Raw genomic sequence first — 27,363 nt, forward strand, 5'->3', positions numbered from 1 at the left:
GCTGTATATTCAAAGTTAATTCCCAAATGAATAACTGGAAAAAAGCTGGTTCTATATTTTGGATGCCCCTCCTTTAAGGGCATTGTTAGTCTTTTGAAAGATCTTTTGAAAGAACTTGTGCACAATGCAGTAGTTGGAAGGGGTTAAAGCTCTATAGTTCTCAGGAACATGTAACCTACTTTGTAAAAGGCTCAGGAGTATGTAGTATACTAAGTGTAGAGCTCAGAAGTATGTAACATACAGATTTCAGGGGTCAGGTGTATGTAATTTACTGAGTGCAGAGGTTAGAAGTATAAATAAACCCAGTGTACAACACTTTATATGATTCGTTGCGCTATTACCTCTTTATTATTGGAAGATATTTGTGCACCCATAAAAACAAAACAAAAAGCAACTCCTGAGCAGGGTTGACATAATTCCTGCATAAATTAGTTAATTTAGTGGGATTGTACACTGAGCTGTGCACACAAAATGAATAGTACATTTGGAAAATGTTTTTCTGACATACACAATCTCCTTTTAAATGAAATACTGCAATTATCAACACAATTTTTTTTAAGGAGAGTTTAGTTCTAATTTAACATAAAATATTTTCTTGATATATATATATATATATATATATATATATATATATATATATATATATATATAAATATACACATTTTTTTTACAGAATAGTCATTTATGTTATGCACACTGATAAATAACCAGTGTTACACAGCGTCAACCTCAGCACAATCCCACAATAACTATAATTTAACCTAGAAAATACTTTTTAAAATACTGAGCTATGGATTTTTTTTTTATAAAAATGACTGCAATATTTTTTTTCTGCGAAATCCATTGATAAAAATTAAAACTCCCTCACTCCATAGATTGATGGGATGGTGACTTCCATGCTTGATATGCAGATTTAAACAAATAATTAGGACTTGCTTCCTCTACATGTGGCTAACTGATCCCTTGAAGGCAGGAATTCACACAGATTATATGGTCTGCAGGGAATAGTGCATGACTAACCAAGCACAGCCTCTGTTATGAGCTGCAAGGGGATTCTTATTATCTCTCTCTCAGAGTGTGCATAAATCAGCCTGGATTTATTCTGCCTATCACTCAGCTTTATAAAACTGTCTTTGTGTTTGTGTACTATAGGTAAGGCTATATTCATAGATTAATAATGCACTATTGTTTAGGTAAACTTCTGAGTGTGGGCTGGTGCAGGTGCGTGCAAATAAAATCTTGGCAGATATGTATTGTGTCCCATTAGTTTTAAAAAGGAATTCTGGGAATTGGGCTGGCATGCTAGATCTTTGGGTCAGTGCACAGTAAGTATAATTATGTGCAATACATTTGCTTTAGTATACATGATCCAGAGATCTTCAACCTGAGAGCTGCCAAGCTGGCCCACCACTACTTTGCAGCTGTCCAAAATGAATTGTCAGCCCCACTGAAATTTTAGCAAAGGGACATCTTCAGAGCAGAGCTCAGGGAGTGGGATGTTTACTAGCTTGGGAACTTGAGGGTAAGAATCAAGGTCATCGAGTTAGGTGCCTTCCACAACATTACATCATGAATACCAACTTTCTGATGTGAGTGTGGGTTGATTGTGCTTGCTCTCATGTTGCAGAAGACTACAGGACTTTGACAATGCCCCAGTGCTCCATAATATCATGTACATCATTTCAGATCAGAAACATAACAAAAGCCTAATACACACGTTTTGCCACAGCAGCCAGATAAAAATTGTATGCCTCATGGCAGACTTTTTTATTTCTGACCACACAACAAATAATCATTTATGTCTCTACAACAGGTAAATATAAGATTTCTTTGTTCAATCACCATGCAAGTATACAGACTAGGTATGACCAAAGTGTCTATACAGTAAATCTTTGGTTTTGTGATAGTTGTAAAACATATACTGGAGTTTAGTACACATTTGCAAAGATGACATATAGTTCTCTTGTTAGCCCTTACTACGGACTGGATTCATGGGTGGGATTTAGACCTGATGCTTCTAGGTATGGGACAGACCTAAATACTCTCAAGGGTGCATTAAGTTGAAACTTCTATAACAATTTTGGGGTACTCAGGCAACATATAGGGATGGCATAGGCTGTCTCTGTAAATGTGAGATCAGATTATGAGAACACTCAATAAAGAGTGCTTATTTATTCATGTATTTATTTATTTCTTTGTCTTGTATTACAGTACATAGATCCAGGGCATAGATTACATTTCAGTCTAAAAAAGAGCATAGGATTCATTCTTTGTAAAGTATTTTCTGTTTGTGCTTAGTTGTATAAGTGTTCATCAGACAACGTCTGATTGTACAGTCAGGGCTACCAGTTTTTATGCTTATAATTATGTCCATAAGGAATTTCAACTCTACCAACTTACACAACCTACACATTTCTGAATTATGTTTGAGATTTGGGACCGTTTATTTTCTAACTCTAGAGACTATTTTGTAAATTATCCTTACACTGGTGGGGAACTACCAGCTCCATCATTGCTGAGAGGTCTCTATTCTATTCTGGAGTTCCTCTCTTTCTTCAGGTGTTGGTGAAATGTCACTCTGCTATTGCTCCTATTCTAGCCAGCAGAATTCTCTATTTTTCAAGGCCAGCAAGGACCCCACACCCTTTGGTGTAAGTGGTAGCATTGGTCACCACTGGTGGAATAGTCCATGTAACATAAACCTAAAAGAAAGATAGTCAATTGGAACTAAAAAATTGGTATAATCCCCTGTCCCTGTTCCATCAAAGGGTTTCATTCTTTGGTCTTCTTGGTTGTCCTGGCTGGGGTGACGCTTGGAGACGTACAAATTTGTTTCCCTGCAACCTCAGGGAAAGTCGGGATCTGTTAGGTACTTTAGCAAGCATGTGCAGCTCAGCGATTTTGACAGCTAAAGCAAGTGATCAGGCAGGTAAGAATGCTTTTTGCAGAAGGGACAATACCAATCCTTTTCTGCAATAAAACCCTGCATGATCACAGATGGAACTTTTTTGGAAATTCAAAGTGAAGTGTACTTTATATTTCAAGATTTACCTATCATCTCTATAAAAGGGAATGTACAGTGGTATACATCGCAAGTTACATTTTAATTTTCTTTGTACAGGTAGTCCCCGAGTTAAGGACATCCGACATATGGACAACTCATAGATACGAACGGGGCTTCCCTGCTTGCTCCTGTGCAGGACAGAGGCTTGATGGTGGACAGTTTACATGTCCCTATCATGTATCTTGTATGTAACCCTGGGACTACCTGTATTATTAAATAACAGAATTAGACCAGTGATTTAACCCTTACTTGGATGATGGTTCAGTTGAAAGTTTTGTTAGACCAGTGGTGCCCAAACTTTTTCATCTGGGGGCCGCTGTTGATATTGAAATAAAACTTGCGTGCCACAATGCAAACAAGCATTAAAGATGTATGTTTAAATATAGAATAGTTTTGATTTTTAATCAAATGGAAATGTTTCTAGTTACCGTAACATACATGCACCAAAAAAAATAGATGACAAATCAAGAATCTCTGCAATGGATACTTCCAGAAAAATGCAATTCATATGTCAGGTAGCCAAGGGGTACATGTTCTTACTCTTCTTACCCATCTTCAGAGCTCGACATTTCCCTGTTCCTGAGAAATTAGGGTTCACAGAAGGTAAGTGGCTAGCTATGTGTGACAGGGTAGCATGGTATGACAGGTATAGTTTTTCAAATCTTCTGATGGTGCCGTAGTAATGTTTAGGATGAGTTAGCTACAATTTTTCTTACAGAAAAATTGGGGTTCATAGAAAGTAGGGGATAGCTATGTGTGACAGGTAGCATGATATGATGGTTATACTATTTTTTTATGGGACAAAAGGCATTACCTACTGGCTTCCACATTTCCAGTTGCCAACATCCCTCTGTTCCAGAGACATTGATGGTCAGAGAATGTAAGTGTCCAGCTATGTGTAACATGCAGCTCACAAGTTGCTTAGTCCCTCACACTGCAGCGGCTGTAGATTTGACTCCTGGCGCCAGTGAGCAGTACTGAGCGTCTCCCCCTAGCCAGGGTTGCATGCTACAAGGAAGGGGTAACCGCACTGCCAACCTGAAGGGCAGCCTTGAAGTTTTGTGAACTTTTAGGGGCACCACAGCACACAGAAAATTGGCAGTACACTAATGTTCAAAGCCATGGGAGTGACCCCCAGGGGGTGCCCAATATGCAAGTTCAATTTGGGGACCCTGGTCTTGAAACAGCCCCACTAATGTGAAAATATCCCTGATTGTTGTTAGGATTTTATGCTTGTGACCCCATATCTGGCAATTTGTTATGTTTGGGAGCCTAAATTTAGTTTAGTAGTAGGGTCACCAGTTTACCCTGAAAATTTCATGGGGAAATACATAGGAATATTGACAGCAGCTTTCATGCTGCTGCTGAGAATATTTATTATTATTGGGATTATTATTAGTTCAAGCAGCTCCCTCTGCTGGCAGCACAATCTCGATAGAGAAGTATAACAGATGCAAACACCCTATTCCCCGCAAGACAATGAGCAGAGAGGAAATGAGGAGAGGGCCGGATGTGGCCCGTGGGTTGGGCACCCCTGGATTAGACAAATGAAACCTCCAAGCATTCTTCTACTACCAGGCTTCCTCAAAAATTTGTGGTTTTCTCTTTTTAAATTTTTGGTTTTTATGCTGTCTTATACCATAATATATTCAAGTGACTACTGGATGGATGTTTTATAGACTTTTACAATCCTATATGAATGAGCACTCTCATTTTTTTGTGAAACTTTTATTTAACTTTCTCTTGTATCATCAATAACCGGCCATATCGTAATTTCAATCTGAGGAGCTCTGCTGGCTAATATTTTAAGAAAACATGAGCAAATGCACATCATTTTGTTATGGTTTAGTACAGTTTAATTTTGTTGCTTAAGATTTCCGACAAACTCTAAACAATACGGATAAAAGTTTTTATACCCTGGAGGTGTAAACTATACTGTCTGTTCTTATGGAATAAATTGCGTTTGTAGTTAATTTTACACTACGTATTAAAATCATAGTTTGATATTTTATAGTTAACTAAAATGACTTGAGATTTAATTATGTTGTGAATCTCCTTACAGCAAGATAGAGCAGCCTCATACATCCTACCTCTGTATTAATGCCAGCAGATGTTTTGCTTACAACGTGCCCGAGGATTGAACCCATTCTTGGCGTAAGCATAAAATCTGCAGATGTTTCAGAAGTGAAGAAATGTGTTTTATTTAGGTTTCCACTTTTATGGATGGGAAAGGTAGCTCCCTCCAGTCAGTCAATAGATTGTAGGAGCTGCACAGATGAAAAACGTTAATGGGCTCCTTTTTTGTGAAAGGAATAATGCAATCTCCTTTTTGGAACATTTTTAAAGAACATAACATACTTGGCAGTCCAATGGCATCCATAGGAGGTCCTCCATCATTTGTCAATCTGAGAATATTAAAGGATGCATAAAAGGGATATGAGCAATAAAAAAGACAAGTGGCCTAATTTACCTCTATTACCTTTAATGTGTAGGCAATGCAAATTGGACCTAACCATGAATTTGTATGTATTTGCAAGTGTTTGTATAGCATATCATTCTAACATGTAGGGTTAGTTATCCTATTAGGCAGAATGGGCCTGTGCTGATAGACTTTTACTTTGAAAAATTATTGGCCACATGTTTTTCCCACTATCGTGTATTAAATCTAGTCATCTCCTATAAACTCATTTGCACTTTTTTGCACTTTAGGTGTCTGCTAGAGATTTATCCCATTTGTCCTGATGGCAAGTGTCACTGGGATTGATAGTGAAGGAACATCCAAAAGTTAAATTTGTAAAGAGAACAGGAAGTGGGGGGAAACCTTCTAAAAGGAACATTTGTTCCACAGAAGTGAAGGCCACCTTTAGTCAGTTTTGCTTTGGTCAGTGTTTCCTCTATAAACCAGCAGCATCTACCCATCATTCATAAGATATGTTGATTGTTTAGAATTCATTCGTGGACAAGCTTATTTCTAACTGTCAGTGCTTTCATGGAGAGATCTACCCATCTATGGAAACCACAATGTATAGTACTAACGAATAAATAATAAACAAGTACAGCTATTAAAACTGTACAAGGTGGACCTCTGCCCAAAGTCATTTTTTTATTTTGACAGTGATTGGATTGCTTTTGAATGGGTAAACTATTATCCATCCCCTTTCCATACTACTTTATGAGTGTGGAACCTGTTTGCAGTCTTTGAAACGCTGAAACCCTTGGTGTGAGCATACATGTTTTTTTCAGGCCCATTGTATGCCTAAGATTACTCTCATCATTCAGGTTGCAAGCTTGAGTTGGGAGCTAGACTTATTGTATGCACTATAAAGCACAGGTGCACATCAGTCTAGTTGAAACAACATTTCTACTGGTGTGGTTGAGCTTTTGCCATATTGGCCAATTATGCACAGTAAAAATGTACTAATATTGTTGGCACCCTCCAGTGATTACATATGCAGGAACTTGTCAGTTCAGCCTCCTCAGAAGCTTCCATCATTAATCTGATTCTTCCAGTTCCACCACAATTTTTTTTGCCATGTAACATCCACTGATGGTTTAAAATTCCTTTGCATTGGTCTTCTGCAGTGTTGTCCAACCTTTTTCTATCCAGGGCCCACTGTTGAAGTGGCCAGCTATGTGTGACGGGGGTAGCACAGTATGACAGGTATAGTTTTTTGTATCTTGTAATGGCAATGTGATGAAATTGTAGGAGGAGTTAGCCACAAGAGTCTTCACCTGCAGTTAGGTTTCCCTTTTCTTACAGAGAAAATGAGGTTCATAGAGATTAAGGAGAAGTGGGGCAAAAGGGGTTTACTACTGGCTCCCAGATTTCAGTTGCTAACCTCCTTCTGTTTCAGAGAAATTGAGGTTCAGAGAAGGACCAGGGTTCTTTGGCATGAGGAAGAGGTACCCGCACTGCAACCTCACCACAATCTGAACGCAGCCTTAAAGTTTTGTGAACTAGCAAGTACATGTTTGGGGCACCACAGCACGAAGTGAATTGACATTACCCTAATGCTCATTGCCATGGAAGTGTCCCCCGGGGGTCCCTAACATGTAGACTCAATTTGGGGACCCTGGTCTTGTGATAGCCCCCCTTAATATGAAAATATCCCTGATTGTATTAGGATTTTATGCTTGTGACCCCGTATCTGGCAATTTATTATGTTTACGGTGTTAAAATTTAGTTAGCTCTCAGGGTCCCCTGTGTACCTTCTTTGACAATCGGTGTGCAAGATATCAAGGTTTATACATGGGGATAATGACAGCAGCATGGGCACAGACACAGCTTTCATGCTGCTGCTGCTGGGATTATCTCACAGTACAAGACTGGCAGGGCACAGTCACAGCTGATTGTCAGGTCTATAGTACACGCCCACTCCCAGAGAGCTCACACTGAGCATGCTTACGAAGCTCCCTCTCCTGGCATCTCATAGAGAAACATAGGAGATGCACCCCATCCTCCCCAAGACAACAAGCAGAAAGGGAATGAGCAGGGTGACGGAACTGGCAGCTCCAAGGGATGTTACAATAGTACACCAAGTCTCCATCTTCACTAAAATATGGTAGGAGTGTCACCTCTCTTGTTCTATAAACCGTTATTTTAACTTCCTGTCTAAGACAGTTCTTTTCTTTTAGCCTGGATGCTAAAAGTTCAGATGCTTGTTTTGACAGACTTAGGTCATGCATTAAATCATTGAGCTCTTCTTGGGAGAACTGCTGGTTTAATGAAACACTTCCTCCATATTCACTTCCACTGCTAACTCCTGGATTACACTCCAATCCCTGTATACCCTCCATGTCGGATACAGGAATATCAGGGAGTGTTCTTAACACTGGTATGGGAACATCAGCACCATGCGGCTCAGGTCGTCTTGCTGATTCCAAATCAAGCTACTCCCACTTGTTTTTCTTGTAATGATTAAAACCTTTTACATTCACAGCACAAAAATAACAATCATTATGATAATTTTTGGGCTCTCGCCATACCATAGGTACACCAAATTTCAAACTTTTTAGTTTTCCATTTTTCTGTTGACGTAGACACTCTACACAAGTTTTGCATACCATATGGGGAGCCCAATACTTATCTTGGTCCCCCAGTTTATTACCAAAATATGCAAGATATGCTTGTTTTACAAATTCTGTAATGTTTCTTCCCCACAAATGTAGAAAATTACATTAGGGTCATTTATTCAACTTCTTCAAGAACTCAAATTTCTATAAAAAAAAAGAAAATGTTTAATTAAAAAGAATGCAAATGAAAGTTTCATGAAAATAATGCAACATTTAATATATAAAATGCAAAACATCGGTGTAAATAAAGATTGCTAATAATACGCTGTGCTAACATTTGCTGTTGGTAAAATCGTCTATTCTGATTCCGTATCACAAGAACTAAAGCCAATTCAATGAAACTGATGTAATTTCTGGATTCAGCAGACCTGACATACGCTAAATTTATTAAAAAATATTCGGTAAGTAAAAAAAAAAATTTTTTTGTTGAGCTGTAATGTAATGGTAATGGTAGCCATCTGGCCATGCAACCAACCGAGGGCACAACTGCCTGTGCAGGGGCAGCATAAGTACAGGAGTACATGATTTATATGCAGCTCAGTCATGCCTCTGAAATCCCTTAAGAATAAATAAGACCAGTGTTCGATCATTACAGAGATGGAACAAATGATATCTTAAAGTGTGAGCTACACAAGCAGCGACTATTCACACATGATGTCCAATGCAAATGTGTGTGATGGCCGTTCTTCATTACTAAAAACCTCACATTAGCTTTCCCTTGTGTTTGTCCAGGTAGTTCAACTGTTTAACTTGGGACTAGGAACATATGATACCTGAAATGCAGCTAAATATATACAAACAAGCGGTTTCATATCTCAAAGACAGATTGAAAGTGCAGCAGGAGTATGAAATCCTGCCAGAGCCTCCATCAGTTATTTAAGGAACAGCCGGGCAACTGTTGATTTTGACACGCTGACAATTTTACAGTAAATCAATGTAGAAGCAACTGGATGTAGCTTTATCCTTGATTGCCCCATGATATCTCAAAATAAAAATATAGCTCAGTAGGATGTGTTTTTATAGTGTTGATTGTTAAATAAAGGCTACAAATAAAATAATAGAAATATATAATTTGCACTTCCTTAGCAGTTTACCTTATCCCTCTCCCTATATAAATATATATATATAAGGCCAACTAAAGAAGAAAGTAAGGAAGGATATAATAAAATGTCAGCTCCTTTTATTTTGTCCTTTTTAACAAGATTCACCATTGCTTTCTGTCTTTACATTGCTTTCTCTCTAGGTCCCCAGTAGGGACACAGACAGAAATAAGTAAATTACAGAAACTCCAACTTAAACTTTAATATCTTGTTTTTATAGATGCACACATAAACTAAGGTAAAGGTTCAAACGATAGTGACCCATTCAAACTTTTTTTAATGTGTTACCGTGTATTTAAAGCTGAGTTTAAACATGTAATTCATTTTTTATTTTGTAATTCATTTTGTAATTTGTTTAATTTAAAAAAACAAATTATTAATTAAAAATAAAGATAGAAAACTTTATGCTACAGTGAATCATGATGCCCAGGTACTTTTATATCATGTATTTTTATGCACAAATTTAATAATTATCCTTTTAAAGTCAATGGGGGAGCCTTAGCACCACATTAGTCAGCACAAAAAAGAACAGTGTAGTAATAATAACAATTCTTTAAATATCATATCAGAATCAGAGTCCCCACATAAGGTAGAAAGGAGTAGCACTAAATACAAAAAGGAAAACAAATCAATTATTAAAGTAAATATAACTCCAATCACTCAAACTAAATTTATATAAGCTGTAACATGTTACTGTCTCTTAAAAAGTAATTTTCAGTCTTTGTAAATCTGTATCTTTAACAATAACTACAATGCAGAGATCATCATATGTGAAACTTATAAGTAAAGTCCTTATAAAGCTGCTGTTCTGCACCAGAAGGAGCAGTCTGTTCAGATGTGGACAGACATTGTGATAAAGTTGTTCTATATATTTTTTTGTAATATTGAACCTGAAATATAAGCATTGCACTTTTCTTATTCTGCAGTCTTCATTATTTTCCATTATGCAGTTTATTTGCACCTCCATCCAGTTATTTTCACCATTTCCCTCCCTTGCTAATTTATTGCTGTGTTGTAGCCTTTCATAAATACACGATTCCTCCGGATATGGAGGAGCATGTGACATCCTGCTATAATATAGTATTTGTTCATAGAAGCCTATTGCCAGGCTTAAACATTGATAAAAGTGTTGACATATATCATGCCTGTAAATTATCACACCATCTTAAATGCAATTTTCAAAAGGTTACGACTTTAAGGAAGAGAATGTTTAGTGAGTCCGGGTGGGTTATGTGCTTTAAAAAGACTTGGTCACTAATTGGGCAATGTAACATATAGGGCCTGATTTAATAAAGCCCTCCAAGACTGGAGAAGATAGACTATAATGGGAGAACATGAGTGATCCATCAAACCTGGAATGGGTTTCTTAAAATCTTTTGCTATTCCTTATCCTGGACCAGATCTATTCCACGTTTGCTGGATCACCCAGGTTCTCCTACGATAGTCTATTTTCTCTAGTCCAGGGGAGCTTCGAAAATTCAGGACCAAACTCTTTAAAAAAAATAGAAATCTTCCCTGATTTTCTGAATAATTATACTTCTTGTCAATATACCCTATACTAGTATAGATATATATGCTTTTTACCATCAAGATGTAGGTATTTGTTGTGCAATACTCGCATGATTTGCTATGTAAATAGGAAGTAGAGTGAATACTATTTGTAGTAACTGATATATTCAGTATGTCAGTTTGTTATCTATCCACAAAGGGGCAGTATTGTTTGAGAAATGAATTGACAAAAGGCTCAGCTTTCTGTACTCATTCTCTCATTTTGTTGTCTTTATTGACAGCAATGAGTATTACAAATATAAAGTAAAGAGTGTGTTAGGGAATAAAAATACATACAGAATATATTCTAAAGGCAATCCCAGACTTTGGTGAACCATCATTGTAAATCCCAAACACAGAAGTTTGGATGTTGTAATCGGTTTCTTTTTACACATCTAAAGGAATGCGGGTCATGTTTTATCCCCTAGGCAGTTTGAACTGTGAAACAGATAAACCCTTCCTAAGGGGAATATGGCAGAATGACATTGCTGATGTCATTCTAAAAAAAGTGCTGACCTCACAGTCTCCAGTACTTTCCGAGTCACTGACCAAAAACAAATTCTTTCTGCATACTTGTCCTGGGTTAGTGACTTAATGTACTGAAACCAGTGGGTCAGTTTGACAGCCAGGCTACTATTGTACAGGACAGGAATGTACAGGAATGTTAGCAAGACAGCCTCCATGTTTCTCTCAATGATGTATACAGTTACATCTCTCAGTGACACCAGTAACAAGGTGGCTACTTTCTAAGTTCCTAAAAAATTGTACCCCTTTTCTTCCCATTTGAAATTGTTAACCAATAGGGAGCAAAAAAGAAAGAGTCTTCCCAAAACAACATAAATTGCGCAGACCTAAAGGTGCACATTACTAATAAAGTGTATTGAGATTTAATTTCCGTATGCAAGGTGGGTACATGATATAATAGCAGACTATGTCCCTGGAGGGACAGGTAGATCCCAAGGACATAGGGCAGTCCACTTTTAGCAATCTCTATAATTTATGCTGCACCTTGCAATTTGTATGTTTTTGTCTTGTCTCTTTTTGCTTTAAAATAAAGAATGTTGTAGAAAACGAAAGGAGTTGAATTGGACTGTACTGACAGCACAGCAGCACACTCAAGCATGCTGCCAAGGAAATGGAAGTTGGCAGAGGACTGCAGACTTGTTGCACAAAAAATAAGTCTGACTTCATTCAACAATGCCTTCATTCAAATATGCCTATGCCTATTATACATTTAGAAGGATGCCAGCTTTCCCTTTTTTCATTACCTGTTTACATTTTGCTCTTTTATGTCTATTGTTTTTTTTTTTTACTGATAGTCCCAGCATATTCCTTTACACAGAACAGTAAATTATGTACAATAAACTCTGCCTCTTACAATCTAATCATATGTCAAAAAATAGGTTCATGTTCCTGGGGAAGGCATGGCATTGGAGTGCAGAGAGGGAGCCCAGTGCAGCTCTATCCTGTGTGAACAATAGTTATCTGAACAGTTTTTTTATACTGTCTAATTGCTGTTAAGGGTTGTGGTTGTAGGAAAAGCACAAACAAAACTCTAGAACTGCCTTGCAATTAAATTAAGTTTATATATATGAAAAGCAACTGATCATGAGTTGTGCTGAATATCATATTCCCTATGACCAGATGGACTGCTCATTCATGATTTCTGGACCTCTTAGATTGCAGCGTCAGCAGACAACTGATCTATTTGTTCAGCAACTGTTTCCCTGTCTGTGTTTGTCCTAAGGCCAGGAAACAATGTGCTGCCATAATCCTGAAAGACCTGTTGTCATTTTCTGTCTCAATCTAAATCTCATTCCGGTGAAGCACCCTGTGCTGTGATCAGTTGTTTCCAGTTGTACATGCAACTGTGCTAACATTGCTAAAAGGCAAATCCTTGATTTGATATTTAAATGGCATTTAGAGACTCTTCAGATTAAATTTAAAATAATGTAAAAAAAGGGGTTGTTAAAGTTTACACATGTTATTTATTTGTGTTTTCATACATATTTAAACAACGGACTGACGTCTTTGTGGGTTTTAGTAACGGCTTGATTCAAAGTTAAAAGAATATAAAAAAAACAGTCCACCCATCCCAATGTTTGAGACTCATATTACCGTGCCTTAGCATGCACTACAATTTAGTCCTGTGGATCTCAGTATTGTGTGTTTATGCAGGAATGTCTTTTTTTCTTAATTTTGCAACACGGTGCTCTCATCTAAACAGCATACGAAGAAAACAGTTTTGTTTAAAATGTCCCTACGTTTTCCTCCTGTGAAAATTAGGCATTTTAAGACAAGAAACACAGATGTAAATGAGCCTGTTCTGTTAACTGATACATGTTTAGCTATGTATTTAATGTGAATCTTGCAAAAAATAAAAAAATAGAAGCTATGCATCTTTTTAGCCCCCCCCCCCCCCCCTAAAAAACAAAAAAAAAGAGAGAAAATGAAAGTCATAATGCCCTAAACCAGGGTTTTGGTGAGCTTGCTGACCTTTAGCTTAAAACGTATTCATTATTTTTTTATTAACTTGTATTTATATAGCATCAACATATTACACAGTGCTCGAAAGTGCTTAAAATCTATTGTCATATGATTCTTTTCACTGCAAAGTCTAATTTAGTCCATGTTCCTGAAGTTACAGTATATATGTAATTGATTAGTATTAGGTGTTACATATATGGGCTTTAGTTATGAATGCTGTGTTTTGCATATAAACCCAATTCTGCTCTTATGTGTTTTGTAACAATGGCTGCATCTGACCTGCTTTTGCCTGATCCCAGTAACATTCTCGTCCAAAGAAAACACAAAGCAAAGCAGGTGGAATCCAGCTTTAGCCACAAAATAAATTCATTTGAACATGAGTTGCAAACTCCTGACTTGCATTTAATATATAAGTTAAAAGCATGTCAAATACAAGGAACAAAAAGGCTGTCAATGCAATCCCTTAGCAAGTGTTAGATTGCAGTCCTTCAACAGTGATTAGACGAAATAATATAACAACTGACAGGTAAAAATGAATAATATTGATTATCTTATTACAGTGGCACAGGTTGTGGTGTTCCCAGTATGCCTTTTTTTAGTAGTCAAAGCTGCTTCAACGACTGTTGTTTCAGGAACAACTGTTGCTTCAAAAAAATTGTTGAGCCAGCTTCAGGATCATGGGAGTTATAGGCTCATTATGTGTGCCTAGGGGATGGGGTCCAAGCTAGCCAGTCTAGTCTGATCTCACAGAAGTGCTACTGTAGCACATTTTGCTGAAAAATTAAATGCTAGCCATGAGAAAGTGGGTAAAAGGTGCATCGAGGAAGATTGCTGCTTTATGTGCTGCATAGCCCCAGACCAGTGAGAGTGTCCATGCTGACCCCAATCCACCTATTAAAAACAATGGCCATGTGAGCACCAGAACTGAACCACAGAGCAAGGGAGTAAGATGGTCTAGTCTGATCAATTCCATTTTTCTTAGATTATGGTTGTATGCACAATTTACTTGGTGAAGAGATGGCAGAGGTATGTACTAATGGAAGAAATCAGGTTGGTGGAGGCGGTGTGATTTTAAGAATCAATCACTAACATTTTAGTATTAGATACCACAGGATACATTCAGAAGATCAAAGCTGTTTTGGTGCCACAAAGGGTGGTTCTAATGCTTTGGGTGATCAGTGTGTAGATAACTCTACAAAATCATTGAGCAGAGCTAGTTCAAAACTTTTTGAAAAACCTTTTTTTATAACTATCTGTGTCCCTTTCAACAGTTTTTCCTTCATATCCTGCACATTGCATACCTGCATCCAGGACAGAAAGTAAGGACAAAAACAAAAGTCCTATCACTCATATCGCTTATATTATCTGAAAAGTTTTTATCCTAGTGTTTGTCCCATTTCAGTGATGTTACAGCAAGCAAGGCACAATCTTTGCAACAGAGACACAGGGAACAAAGCTGTCATCCCATCCTGCTTTACTGTCCTCCAGCATATTTGTATTTGTTCTGCTTGCTTGCTAAATGACAGTTAGATATATACTTTGCCAAAGCAGTATGAACATTTTTCACCTATTCAGTTTACATTACATTTTAAAAGGCTTTCTGTTGGATACATTAAAAGAAATTGTGTAAAGCCCATTAGAAGCCAGAGAGGGAGGAAAGGCAGGCATTTCATAATTGTGGAACAGTTAAAAAACATACCGAGTACCTAGCATAGTCACTTATGTTCTTTTGTCTTCCTCTTAATATTACTCCCTATTTGTATAGACTTACATTCAAGTATTAACAAGAGAAGCTCATAAATTAAGAAGATCTAGGAAATTAAAACTGATTTACTTTACAATCAAACACCTTCAATGGCTCCCTATTCACTGGCCACCAATGTAAGGAGCACACGTTTCCACTGTTAAAGCAGGCATCCTTAGATTGGTGTTGATTGGAAGCCCGATCATTTACACAATTGGTCAGTGGAAAAAAAACATCCCCAGTATTGATGTATCAGTGGTACATAGCTGATAACACTTTCTGTACCGCTAGCTCTAACTACAATGACATTGGAACTCAGGTGGAAGATCACCCAGAATGTCTTGCATGCTGGTGGTTGTTGCAGAACCATAATAGGTGCAAGGGTCTTGCAGGATTTCTAGCATTGAGCAGTGGCCCGTGGCAACCTCAGAAAAGTCTGCAATGTGGTGCTAGGACTGGACCTGGGTGTGGAATCCTACTGTTCAGCAGTTTGAATAAATTCATAAGTAATCTGACCTCCACACTGCTAATGAGAAAAATGTTGTCTAATGCAAACCAGATGATAATTGTATTTTCTATTGTGGGTTTGAGATTAAAACACAACTTGTCATAAAGAGAAAAATCCCCAAATAATCCGGAGGACTGTTGTAGGTACCCTCTATTACCTATGATTTCTGTTGCTTTGATCCCAGCCAACACTTAAATGCCAAAAGTACTGGTATAGCAAAGCAATCTGTTTTTCCCTGAGTGGTCAATCTGGAGGATGCAGTTCTGTCAGGTAGCATGTCAGATTGCTCTGAAATATGCAACTGTCAACAGCTTGATATTGTAAGTATTGCTGTTGACATTTCAGAGACCGCACTGGAGATTAGCACAAAAGCAGAGTTGAAGGTCAATATAAGAACTGGAGGGCGCTTGGTGCAGGATGGGGATTTTCTTCCTTATTTCCAATGGCTGCTTTCATTTATTTTCATAGGATTCTATTGTTCCCTGTCCATAATATTCTGTGTATGAATTCCCCATTGTGTAATCAGTAAGGGCTTCATTGTTTCAGGAGGTAAAGGTTTACAGTTTTCTTTCTCTGCTCACGTTGACTTTTTCTCCTTCAGCATTTGTATTACATTAAATTTTCCCCAAAGCAGTACATATGCTCAATCTTTCTAGAAGATTTCAGTTCTGAAGCTGTTTACTATGTGTTTTTTTCTAGGCCAGAGCTCCAAAAACGTCACTTCATCTCCCAGCATTGAGAGTTTGCCTGGAGGCCGTGACCACACAGACTCTCCTCCACTGTCAGCCGGGAAGAAGGATTCCTTTTTCAGCAACATCTCCCGTTCTCGTTCTCACAGCAAATCTCAAGGGAAAAGAGAATCTGTAAGTTTTTCTCGTAGCAATTCCTGTTCTTGTATAGCTTCAGGTTTTTCATTCTAATGGTCAAACAGTGACATATACTTAGAATGTTAGTATTAAAAAAACACCTTGTGTTTGACCGAGGGCTATTTATGGCTCCTTGGCACTTTTTGTGGCTCTTGAGACCCCTGAATGCAGTTTTCTTTTTTGTTCTTACCTAGGTGTGCCCTTTAGCCAGTGCCTTTTTGTTTGTTTTTTCTCATCTTATATATATCATTTGATATCAAGTCTAGCACAAACGCTTTTTAACAGGCATCAAAAAACTATAAATATGAAAGAATTGATTTGGAAAGGAGTTTAAAAGCTCTGGACTCCTAACTGTCCCAAGTAACTTGCTCCAGTATGTGGTTGTCATCTTACACATGCCACCCGTTGTCAAAAATTCCTCTTATGTTTGAAATCTCTGACCACCTCCTCCTGACGTCTGACAGCTTTCTGTTGCATTACATTGAATACTATAGGTGTCCTTTCCGTGATATCAGAGGCTGCTTTTGTGGTCCCTGATATCACAAGTTGCCAATGCTGCTGTATAGTTTACTTTAAAATAGTTTTAGGTATAAAGTTTTTATATACAGAGCAAAAGTTAAGCACACACATTACTAAGCAAGCAGTCTAGCCTTCATATTTAGCAAATATTCATATGATCTGTGTCTAGGTATGCAGATGACATTCCAGACAACCCCATATCACCCATTGTACAGGTTCTGTTGCTGAACAGGTAGCTCCTGTTGAACAGTATTAGCATTGATTAACATCTTTATCACATCATACATTTTGGTAGTGAAGACATTAGTACCTTAAGTTCTGTTTTAAATGGCCGCCTTCTTCTTTATATATAATATTAGTATATTTTCCCTTTTTTTAAGATGCTTGCCTACTTGTTCATTCTTGTTTAGGCAGAGGTCTGCGGCTCAAGAGAAGGAACCCGCTGGGGGTGCGCACCGGCCAGAGCCGTGAACCACATCTCCTGTACATTTGTAGGCTCAGGGCAGCAGGCAGGCTTCTGACCTGCAATGGGAGAGTCGGCGGGTTCTGGCATCATGACGTCACTCTGGGGCAAGTTTTTCCCCCTTTCACTGACACACAGCTCCCCGAGCATGCGCAGTCCGGAGTCTGTGCATTTAGTGGTCTGTGGGTCCAAAAGGTTGGCGACCACTGCTCTGTATTATAGTGTTACTGGTGGCAGTATGCCAGAGACCAGATTACTAGACAGAGCAAATAAACTACTCTTTTTTAATGGAATTGCCAACAAGGAAGGCTTTGCAGTGTATTTGCTAGCAAGGAGATAACACTGTAGAAATTGGTCAGTAGGGTTTTTTTCCCCATAATGGCAATTGCCAATGACAACATCACAGGTGTGACATTGACCTAATGTAACGTTCCTCACTGGTATAACAGGAAATTATTAAGACACCATCTAAATTATCACTTTCCTGTCTGAGTGCTCCCTCTGAGTCCATATATTTGATTTTTAAGATCAGATGGTAGTCTAAGCAGGGCTGGGTTTTTCAAAAGGCACATGTGCTACCGGTTGGGGCACCAGGCTGTTCAATACTTTTTTTATTTTGTTTACCACCTTCGGACACTAAACTAGTTAAGAAAACTGTATAGAGGTATTTTTTTCCTAGACTTCAGTTTTAAGAAAACATGGCCTTTGCCTTGATTTGTTGTGTACTTCCCTTAAGCAAAAGCATTTCCAGAAAAGGTTTTGTTGCTCTAGAATTTTCATTGCTGGTTTATATCTGCTTTGATAATATACAGTTATAAGCCTTTATTTCTTGTAATAAAGAAGTTAGGGAGCCCTTATCAGCACCAAGGGAATGATCAGTCGCACACATTTTACTCTATGATGATCACACCTGACAAATATGAAGAGATGTAAAACAGATATATTCAAATATATATATATATAAAATAAATATATATTCATAGTAGTAGCTTCAGTGTCAATGTACAGTGATACATGGCTCTAATGTGATGTATGGCTGTGCGGTTGTGACCAATCATATGTCTTTAATAACAGGATTGAGTCAGCTTAACTACAATTTGAAATGTTTCTCCTAAGAACCACTACACAAATATATCAATGCAAGTCCTATCAGGAGGTGTTTAATAACGATAAGTAATTGAAAACACGGAGCAGAAATTTATATTCCTAACATGAACCCCTCTGTAAGTATGTAGCTTATGTAACAAAAGTATTAGACCTAATAGAAAAAAAATATTTGATCTAGTTTAGACAAATGTCTCATAAACTCATGTCCATTGATGGTCATCTATTGAGGGCTTTAAGTGTGATCAGTTACATGTCGAAGGGTCTGCAAAATAGATTTACAGTATATATGCTATTAATATTTGTAAGTATGGCAATATTATATATATGTAAGTATATATACTTATATATAAGTGTTCTGGTTCTCTTCCAGAATGTTTCTTTATGTGAAATAACCTATCCCTTCCTTGTGTGCAGTAGAAGGTTTTAAAAACCATAAATCAAGCTGAATTTGTGTGGATAGAAATTAGCATAATGATGGCATTATTACAGTTTTCATATTATGAACCGCACACTGAGCTCTGATGGCCCACATATGACCTGCAGGCTGTATGTTGATCACCAGATTTGTAGACCATCCAAAATGTCTGCTCCTTCAATCATGGGTAAAGAAAGTGAAGGGAAATCAGGGTAGATGTTATTTGGTGCATGAAATGACCACATAAATGGTGCCGTGCACAATAACTATCTATCATTTTCAGTAGAGCCGTCGCTTGGGACTGAAAGGACCCCATCCACGCTACTGGAAAACTAAAAAAAACTGTTTGCTTGGGTTAAATGAAAACATTTATAATACTAAATGCAATGAAAAGTTCCAATTAAATGTAATTTTTGTATGTTAATTATATTTTGAATATTATGTAAGCCTCATATGTTCTAAATTTTCAGGCTTAAATTATATAAATGCCAACATTACCCACAGCTAGTATGCATTGCATATAAAAAAAGCATTTTACATCCATAATACTTGTTTTTCCTTAGTTCGCAGCAAAGTGACCAAACATTGTGACATTTCAGTACACAGTTATATTTAATATTAACTCGCTGCTTTACTTCCCGCATGTTTTAGTTGTGCCAGTTAAAATATAAATGTTTCCTGCCTGTGGCTTTTTATTTTTAGTGTGTCTTAGCTGTTCCATGCCAAAGCCCCTTTCCCCAGTTCCATAAAACACATTGCTTTACACTTGGTTATTAATAAATACAAACAAGCCTATTGAGCAGAAACTCCATTTTTATCCCTGCTTTTCCATTTATATCCCAGTTTGTATAATCCTCCATCTGCTTGTTTCAAAGCCAGTTTACTGTAAGATTCTGGTCATTTGCTAAGATCCTCTGAACATTTTTTAATATGGGATAGCAAAAGCCCTTTAGGCTCTATATTCATGGAAACTATTAAATCCGACATCTAACCCCACAACCCCAGGAACCAGAATAAGTTGTGCAATTGTAGTGGAAGAGTGTGATGGGCTAACACACGTGGTCTACAGACTACAAATGCTAAATCACAAGACTAGCTAAACTAGTCAAGTAGTAAACAGGTGCCTTTAATAATATTATAAATAATAATAACAATATTAATATTAATTAAAAAATAATAATAAACATGTTGTTTGCCTGAATTTCCACTTTAAGGGCAATGAAACCTTACATTCTTTCCTTTGAGATTACTAAAAAGCATTGTTCATTAGCTATGCCATCCAATCATTTTATCAGCATGAAAGATGGTTGCTGATCGGTTGTTGTATACTAAAAATGACTCTGTCTTGCATCTTAAAGGCATGTTAAATTACAATTCAATATCCAGTGTGTTTCCATGTGTGTGTATGTGACTTTCCAGAGAAGTAATGGAAGTATGTAACACCTATTTCTTCTGTTTTTATTTCCTATTACTTGCCAAAACCTTTATAAATCTCCTGGGGGATTTTCTTCTTACAAATTTATAGTGTACTGAAATATATTTTTTTCACTCTATCCAAAAAGCCAGAAAACATCATTTCATTCCAGTTTAATTTGCATTTTTGGCAATATAGTGTAGAAGACTTGACTTAACACAGTAATAGTTTGGAAGATGTTAGTTTATTGGTGGATAGGTGCCATATCTGAGTAAAGGAAAGGGGGTAATAGAAGTATTTTTAAGGCTAAAGCAAAAAAAAAAAAAAAACTGGGAAAGGAACAAGCTTGTTGATGACAAAGTATGCTTAAACTTATGCTTGTTATACACTTAAATTCACAGCAAGTAAGCTTACATCATCACTTATACACATACAATTCCTTTGGTGATGAATTCATGTAAAGTGCCCAAATCACATCACAGGGCCCTTCCCATGGATACAATAACAGCCATTTTATGACTTAGTAATTGCAGCATTCTACTGCAAAGTCAGTCATGCCCACAAGCAGTCCCCTTCCACTGAATGATAACAATTAGGAACCATTTTGTGCATACTGTTGCAAATGTGATGGATCATGGTGTGGTTCCTGAAAACAACAAGTTGCTTCTGGCCTCATTTGGAGAAAGAACTGCAACAAACCTCACTCCACCGCAGTACAAAGCAGCGGACAAACACTGCTAACAGCATGGTTTTTAACAGCAAGTCTGTAAGGGACCTAAGTCATGCAACCCTTTAATGCGGAACTATCCATGAAAAAAATAAAATAACGATTACCTTTATAGATGGAAAGCCGTCGATCCTGCACATGCATGAGATTCGCAATTACATTAGAAGAAAGTCCCGACATTGGACATGTATAAAAGACAGAAAGGGAGGGATGTCCCCTTAAAATAAAGAAAAATAGGGTTTAAAAAGAAAATGTTATATAAAAGGGTTAGCCACCCTTTTATTTAAAGTAAAAAATGTGGTAATAGGTCCACTTTAAACATTTTGTGACAGTGTGGACTAAACATCAATATTGTGTTTGAAAATGTGCTTTATGAAGATCCTTGGGTGAGAATTTATGACAGCAAAAATAACTCTCGGGGCAGAATAACAAGATTTTTTCACTACAGCAATTAGCAAAGAAACAAATAACCCAAACAGTATATTCTGTGTGTAGGTAGGTTAAGCTTTGGGCACATTTTAAATACATTTTTCTATAATTCTGCTATGTTTAGGTATTTTACCTATGAGTTTAATTTTCTCCTATCTGAGTTTTCTATTTCATTTGCATTTCTGTTCTGCAAAAATAAGTTGGGAGACCTCTACCGAGTCATCAAAAGTGGTTCTTATTTGTAAAATAAATATATATATGTTCTTATTTGTTGTGATAGTATGACAAATCTATTGTAAAATAGGGGAAATTTGGAAAAAAATCCACAATAAAGCAGCCTCCTGCCAGTCATCCATTGTTCTCTTTCTCCAACTAATCCACTGATCTATTATTTTATGGTTGATGGCCAAGGCTCAATAGTTTGGGGATATATAGGATTATAATGTGCATATTGAGGTAAATGCCATCCCTGTTGTAGGCAGATGGAGCCATGGACTTGGTACTCATTGGCTTGTGCAACTGAAGACTAGTTACTGACAACCATAGGGATTTAGGTACGGCGGTCTTGCCCATAGACTTCCAAAGTAAAGCCAAAATGTAGATCGGTTACACATGTTTTGTAGAAGTGATGTTCAGAGTCTACTGACTTGTAAGCCACTCAGACTCTTGAGAATCACATGCCTATATAGTATTCATTCTGGGAAACAACATTTCTCACCTTACTTCATAATAGGGGAATGACTTGTGTGCACCTAGACCTAAAATTGTATGGAGACCTTATTAATACAAACTGAATGCAGCTATTTGGCCCGTGGCAGTCATTGATTTTAGTCACAGTAAAAGTAGCCTTGTGGAACAGATAATAATAATGCAAACCTGGATATGCTATTAACCTAGTAAAGTGTACCTCTGACGAAAATAAAATCAGACCTTTCAGGTTTATGACACAGATATTTGCGTACAATAGATCTATCCATTGTGCCTGTTCACCATGCACAGTTGTATAATATCTAATCCTACCAAATCACCTACATCTAGGCAGATTGCTTATAGGGTCTCCAACTGAAGAATTCAGCTGATGCTTCATAAAACTTTACTTATTGTGCATATGATCTCCAGCATTGCCGTTTACTTACTGTTTTACACTTGTGCTATGTTAAGTGAAATAAAGCACACATAAGATAGTGTTTCATCATAACAAGATTTTAATGTAGATTTTTATTTGAGTATGTCACTTTGTTAGAGGTCGGAAAGCTCATTAGCATGAATTGCTTTCGGTATGCTTCCCGACAAGCTCTAACAGCACTACAAGCTACATGTAGTGACACAGTTTTGTTACTATAACCACTGAAAGCTTTTGACTTAACATATTGGCTTTCAGAAATAGCTTTGAACTCTAGAATAGCATAAACCAGGCTTCTAATGCTGGAAATAAAAGCATTATTAGTACCTTTATCTTAAATAGCTTCCATTAGAGTAAAACTGTAGTGGCATTAAACATGGCAATTATTCTTTTATAGCATGGCATGCTTGGAGCTGAACATGCTGCGAGCAGTGTAAACATTTTCCCTCTTATACACAGTGTGAAGAAGAGTCAGTTTTATTATCATTACTTTTTTATTTTTTAAATCAGGCATGTAATCATATTCAGACAGCTTTCTAAAAAAAATTGAATAAAGTTCCTTTTATGCCTAGTGACAGATAGAGACTTACTTGGGGCCCCTTTTGATTTGCTAATTGTGTCCTTAATCTCCTTATATTCTTGACATGGTGTTGTCAGGTAGTGATTTTAACCATCCTAAACTCACAGGACACCAGTAGAATGTTATACCTACAGGCACACATACCCATTGTAGATATAAAAAATACAGGTGCCCTGTGCTAGACTTTTTCTGTGCCTTTGCCAGGATCAAAGGGTATGGGGGGAAACTGAGTGAGAGGACTTCATGCAGGAGGAGGGCTTGAAAGTTAAACATATGTCTACTTTAACATCTAGTCATAGTTTATTTTACCATTAACAAATATAAAAACATATATGTTTTGCAGGAAGAGGAACTTGAAGCTCAGATTTCTTTCCTCCAAGGACAACTTAACGATTTGGATGCAATGTGCAAATACTGTGCAAAGATTATGAACACCCATCTAGGTAAGTAATATCCTCACATTACCATTACCTGTACTTCATTGTCATTACTAATATGATCATTTTCTGGCTTTTCAGAAAGCACTCTTTCTAACACACTTTAATTTGCAGGTTTAGTGAAGAAAATAATATTAAAATGTGCTTTATAAAAATACCCAAATACCGGGCTAATAATGGCTCCTAAAGAGCTCAATCTGAAAAAAGCAGGGAGTTTCCGTGGTGAAAAACTTAGTAAAACATAAAAATATTTTATCAATAAACTATTCATAAAATACAGTTTGTAAACATAAACGACATGGGTTTATAAACACAGAGATATTTTCCTAAAGCAATTCACAAGTGAACATAGACATAGACACCACAAATTTGTAGGATGAGACCCACTTCTTCAGGGGAAGAAGAATATCACATTTTTTCTAGAAACTTTTTTTAGACATTAATAATTCTTCAAAGTGGAATTCACCCACAAGAAGTCATGTTTAGGAATATTGTAAAAAAAAGCACATAAGTAGTACCCCAAAAGTTGGATGGGGACCAGTTTGGGTTGCAGGTTATATGTACTATAAAGCAATAATGCAGATCTAACCACAACTGGCTTAAATGTATTATTGCTTTTCACTACATCTAACCTGGCAATAGTAGGGAAGCCTAGATGTAAAAGCTCAGTGACATCACTATATGACAATGTAAAATATGCCTACTGCTCAGACCATGCCAAGACAGGAAAACCCAGGGACATTGGCACTATGGACATTAAAAATGTGCTTTGGAAAAGCTTTGTATATTTGGATTTTTTGAGTTTTACAAATTCATCTTCATGTTCATCAATTTTCTGTTTATCTGCCTCACTGTTTTCATTTTTGTTTCCTGAAAAATGCCTAATTGTTACTATGGAATTAACCACCATATCACTCTGTAGCTTGGCTGCATGTAATTAGGATAAATTAGACATGCCACACTGAGTCTTTGTGGGGGAATATTCAGTGAAGGAAAACAGCTTGACTGATTTAGAATTGATGAGTTTCAAACTGCCCATGAAATCATTATTTGGAATATTTCTTTGTATTTCATTAAATGATTTGTTTTACTTTCACTTACTCATGTGTTAATCTGCTAGATGTTTGTAATGCATGTGTTCTTTGTAGGTAAATTTTTAATTAGCTCTGTATGGGAAGTATCTATCTCAAAAAGATGTTAGTCTTTTTCATGATGTAGGTGTTATAGGGAGTCTGAAAATGGAGAGCTCTAGAAGATGTCTATACAGAAACAGCCTTCATTGTGTTAAAGCAAGATTTTGTGGTGGACCCTGGAGGGTAATGGCTATACCTTACAAAAGGGCCTGCACTGGTTCCCCTTTACCATCTATTACATAAAGTAGGGTTGCAATGCCTCTTCCTTCTACACCAGCACTGAACGTTGTCACCAAATAAAAGTACATAGAACTGTGTGACTTCTAGCAGTATTAACTTCTGCATAGTCAGGGATAATCATAGTTCCATAAAAAGTAATCTAGTATTACTGAATATTAGACATAATATGAAGTTGGTTTTCTGCCACAGATCTTTTCCTTGTGACTAACTTTTCATGTCATGTCAGGTTCTGAACTATCTATCTGTAAAGTTGTCTATCCTCATGGAGGTGCAGGGCTTTGCTTCCTTGTGTTAGAATTGCCGCCTTGATGTCTCGTAGGGTAATTATTCACGAAGCAGCAAAAGAGGTGCAGAAAGCACAGGTCCACATAAAGAACAGAGCAGAAATAGGGAGATCATAAGACTCTTTTCGTTTTCAGCAAGGAAAATCATAACGACATCAGCAAATCTTACTTACAATCTTAACAACACTGTTATTCGGCCCTCCCCTCAGGCACGTTGTCTTGGTCTCACCTTTGACTCTGCTCTCTCATTTACCCCCCATATTCAGAACATTTCCAGCTCCAGTCACTTTCACCTACGCAACATCTCCAAAATCCGCCCCTACCTGTCCCCCGAGGCCACCAAACTCCTTCTACATACTCTTATCATCTCCTGTCTGGACTACTGTAACATCCTCCTCTCTGGTATTCCACTAACCCGACTCTCTCCTCTACAATCTATCATGAATGCTGCAAGTCTGTCATTTGTAACCCCTATTTAATGTACAGCGCTGCGTAATATGTTGGCGCTAAATTATTCCTGTTTAATAATAATAATAATAATAATAATAATAATAATGGTGCCTTAAATAATCTTATACTGTAGAGATCAATATATTAGGTTTAAAGCAAAGGAATGCCAAGGCATAGTCACATGCCCCAAAATGTACTTCTTTTACAAAGTATTCAAAGCTAAAGATAAGTTGCTTTGTCACCTTTCATAGTAAGATAGCATATCATATTGTGGAAGGAGCCCAATGTGTGACTACTATAGTACTTTCTTTTTAACATTTGTCGCTATTATGTCAGAAAACTTTAGAGATTACTTTTCTCAGGTCTCCGAAACTCATGACTTATCTCCTTACAGTGACATCCTGTCCTAATCAATGCAGTCACTAAATTGTCAGTGCTTGTTATACTTTCTAGGTTAAAAAATGCTGTTAGTCTCTAGATTTCATAGCATGAATGTTCCTTTATAATTGGTGACTGACAGCTGGAGAAAAGAGTAATGACACCAGTCTCAAAGCCGAATACCTAAAATATCTATAATACCCTAATCTGTCTGTAGTAATACAATGTAGTAGTTTCCAAATTCCTATGTAAAGGCAATACAACAGCATGTGGACTCTCCCAAGTTGTTGATAGCCGTTTAGTTATTGGATCTGTGTGTATCATAATATATGTTCCTTTACTGGCACAATACCAATATAAGAACGAGGTAGATAAAAGACGTGCCAAACCACTTTTAGGGTCCAGAGAAACTCTTCAGTTAGTTTTGACACATTAGTTTTGACTCGTGTGACAGCGCGTAAACACATTTTGGGGTTCTATTTCTTTAGGGCTTTGTGTACTCATGGTAACAATAAATTTTAAAACTAAAAAAAAACTAAAGAACATTTGCCGAGCTGGAGCACAGGCGTGTCCTGTAGAGTGACCATAATATTGTAATTTTGTTCAGAACATTCTTGTGTTGCTGTAGTCATTTCTGGGAACATTTTGAAGCACGATTCTTGGCTTTTCAGCTTGTAAAAACATTAAGGAAATCAGAAAATATCCCATGCATGAAATAATTGGTATTTCATAACAATTTCAAACCATGATTGGAAGAATTCACCTGATACTTTGTAAGAAATATTTGCACACACACACACATACTTGAAAGGAAACTTGTGTGTACTTTGATTACCGTTAGTGTACTTAATTGAATTCCAAAATGTGTATGTAGGTTTTTCTGATGTAGCATTCCCACATCCTCTTTCTTTGATTATGTGCCATTTTTCCCATGTATACCTAATGGTATATTAGGCGGTATAAGTATATTCAGTGTTTTATTTAGCAGCAGAGTATAAAGCAACAGAGCCATGACTGGCTCAAAGTGCTAAAGATTACAATTGCAGCAAATATAAATTACAAAAATGCCAAATAATGCAGCTCAATATTCAATGATACCTCAATAAATATTTTCTTTTAATGAAATTAGTGTATTTGATTTTGACTACCTATCGACCTCTTTCACTCCCCCCTTCACTAGAGCTAAGATCAGGAGTGGAAGACGCAGTACAATCAGCCAGGCAATTATGTTGCAGGGTTTATGTATTAACTAGTGACATGCTTATATAAGGAGA

The 27,363-nt window shown here is 37.1% G+C and overlaps 1 protein-coding gene across 7 annotated transcripts in view; it reads left to right on the forward strand.

Annotated features, from left to right (window-relative positions):
- Window positions 1-27,363, forward strand: part of TBC1D5 (TBC1 domain family member 5) — a 307,439-nt gene that overhangs the window by 256,158 nt on the left and 23,918 nt on the right. For all 7 annotated transcript variants that reach the window (XM_072412436.1, XM_072412442.1, XM_072412441.1 and 4 more), the window contains 2 exons: window positions 16,224-16,387; window positions 23,511-23,610. In XM_072412436.1, coding sequence (XP_072268537.1) covers window positions 16,224-16,387; window positions 23,511-23,610 — 264 coding nt within the window. The remainder of the gene's footprint in view (window positions 1-16,223; window positions 16,388-23,510; window positions 23,611-27,363) is intronic.

The sequence above is a fragment of the Pyxicephalus adspersus genome, chromosome 5 (assembly GCF_032062135.1).
Source record: "Pyxicephalus adspersus chromosome 5, UCB_Pads_2.0, whole genome shotgun sequence".
NCBI lineage: Eukaryota > Metazoa > Chordata > Amphibia > Anura > Pyxicephalidae > Pyxicephalus > Pyxicephalus adspersus.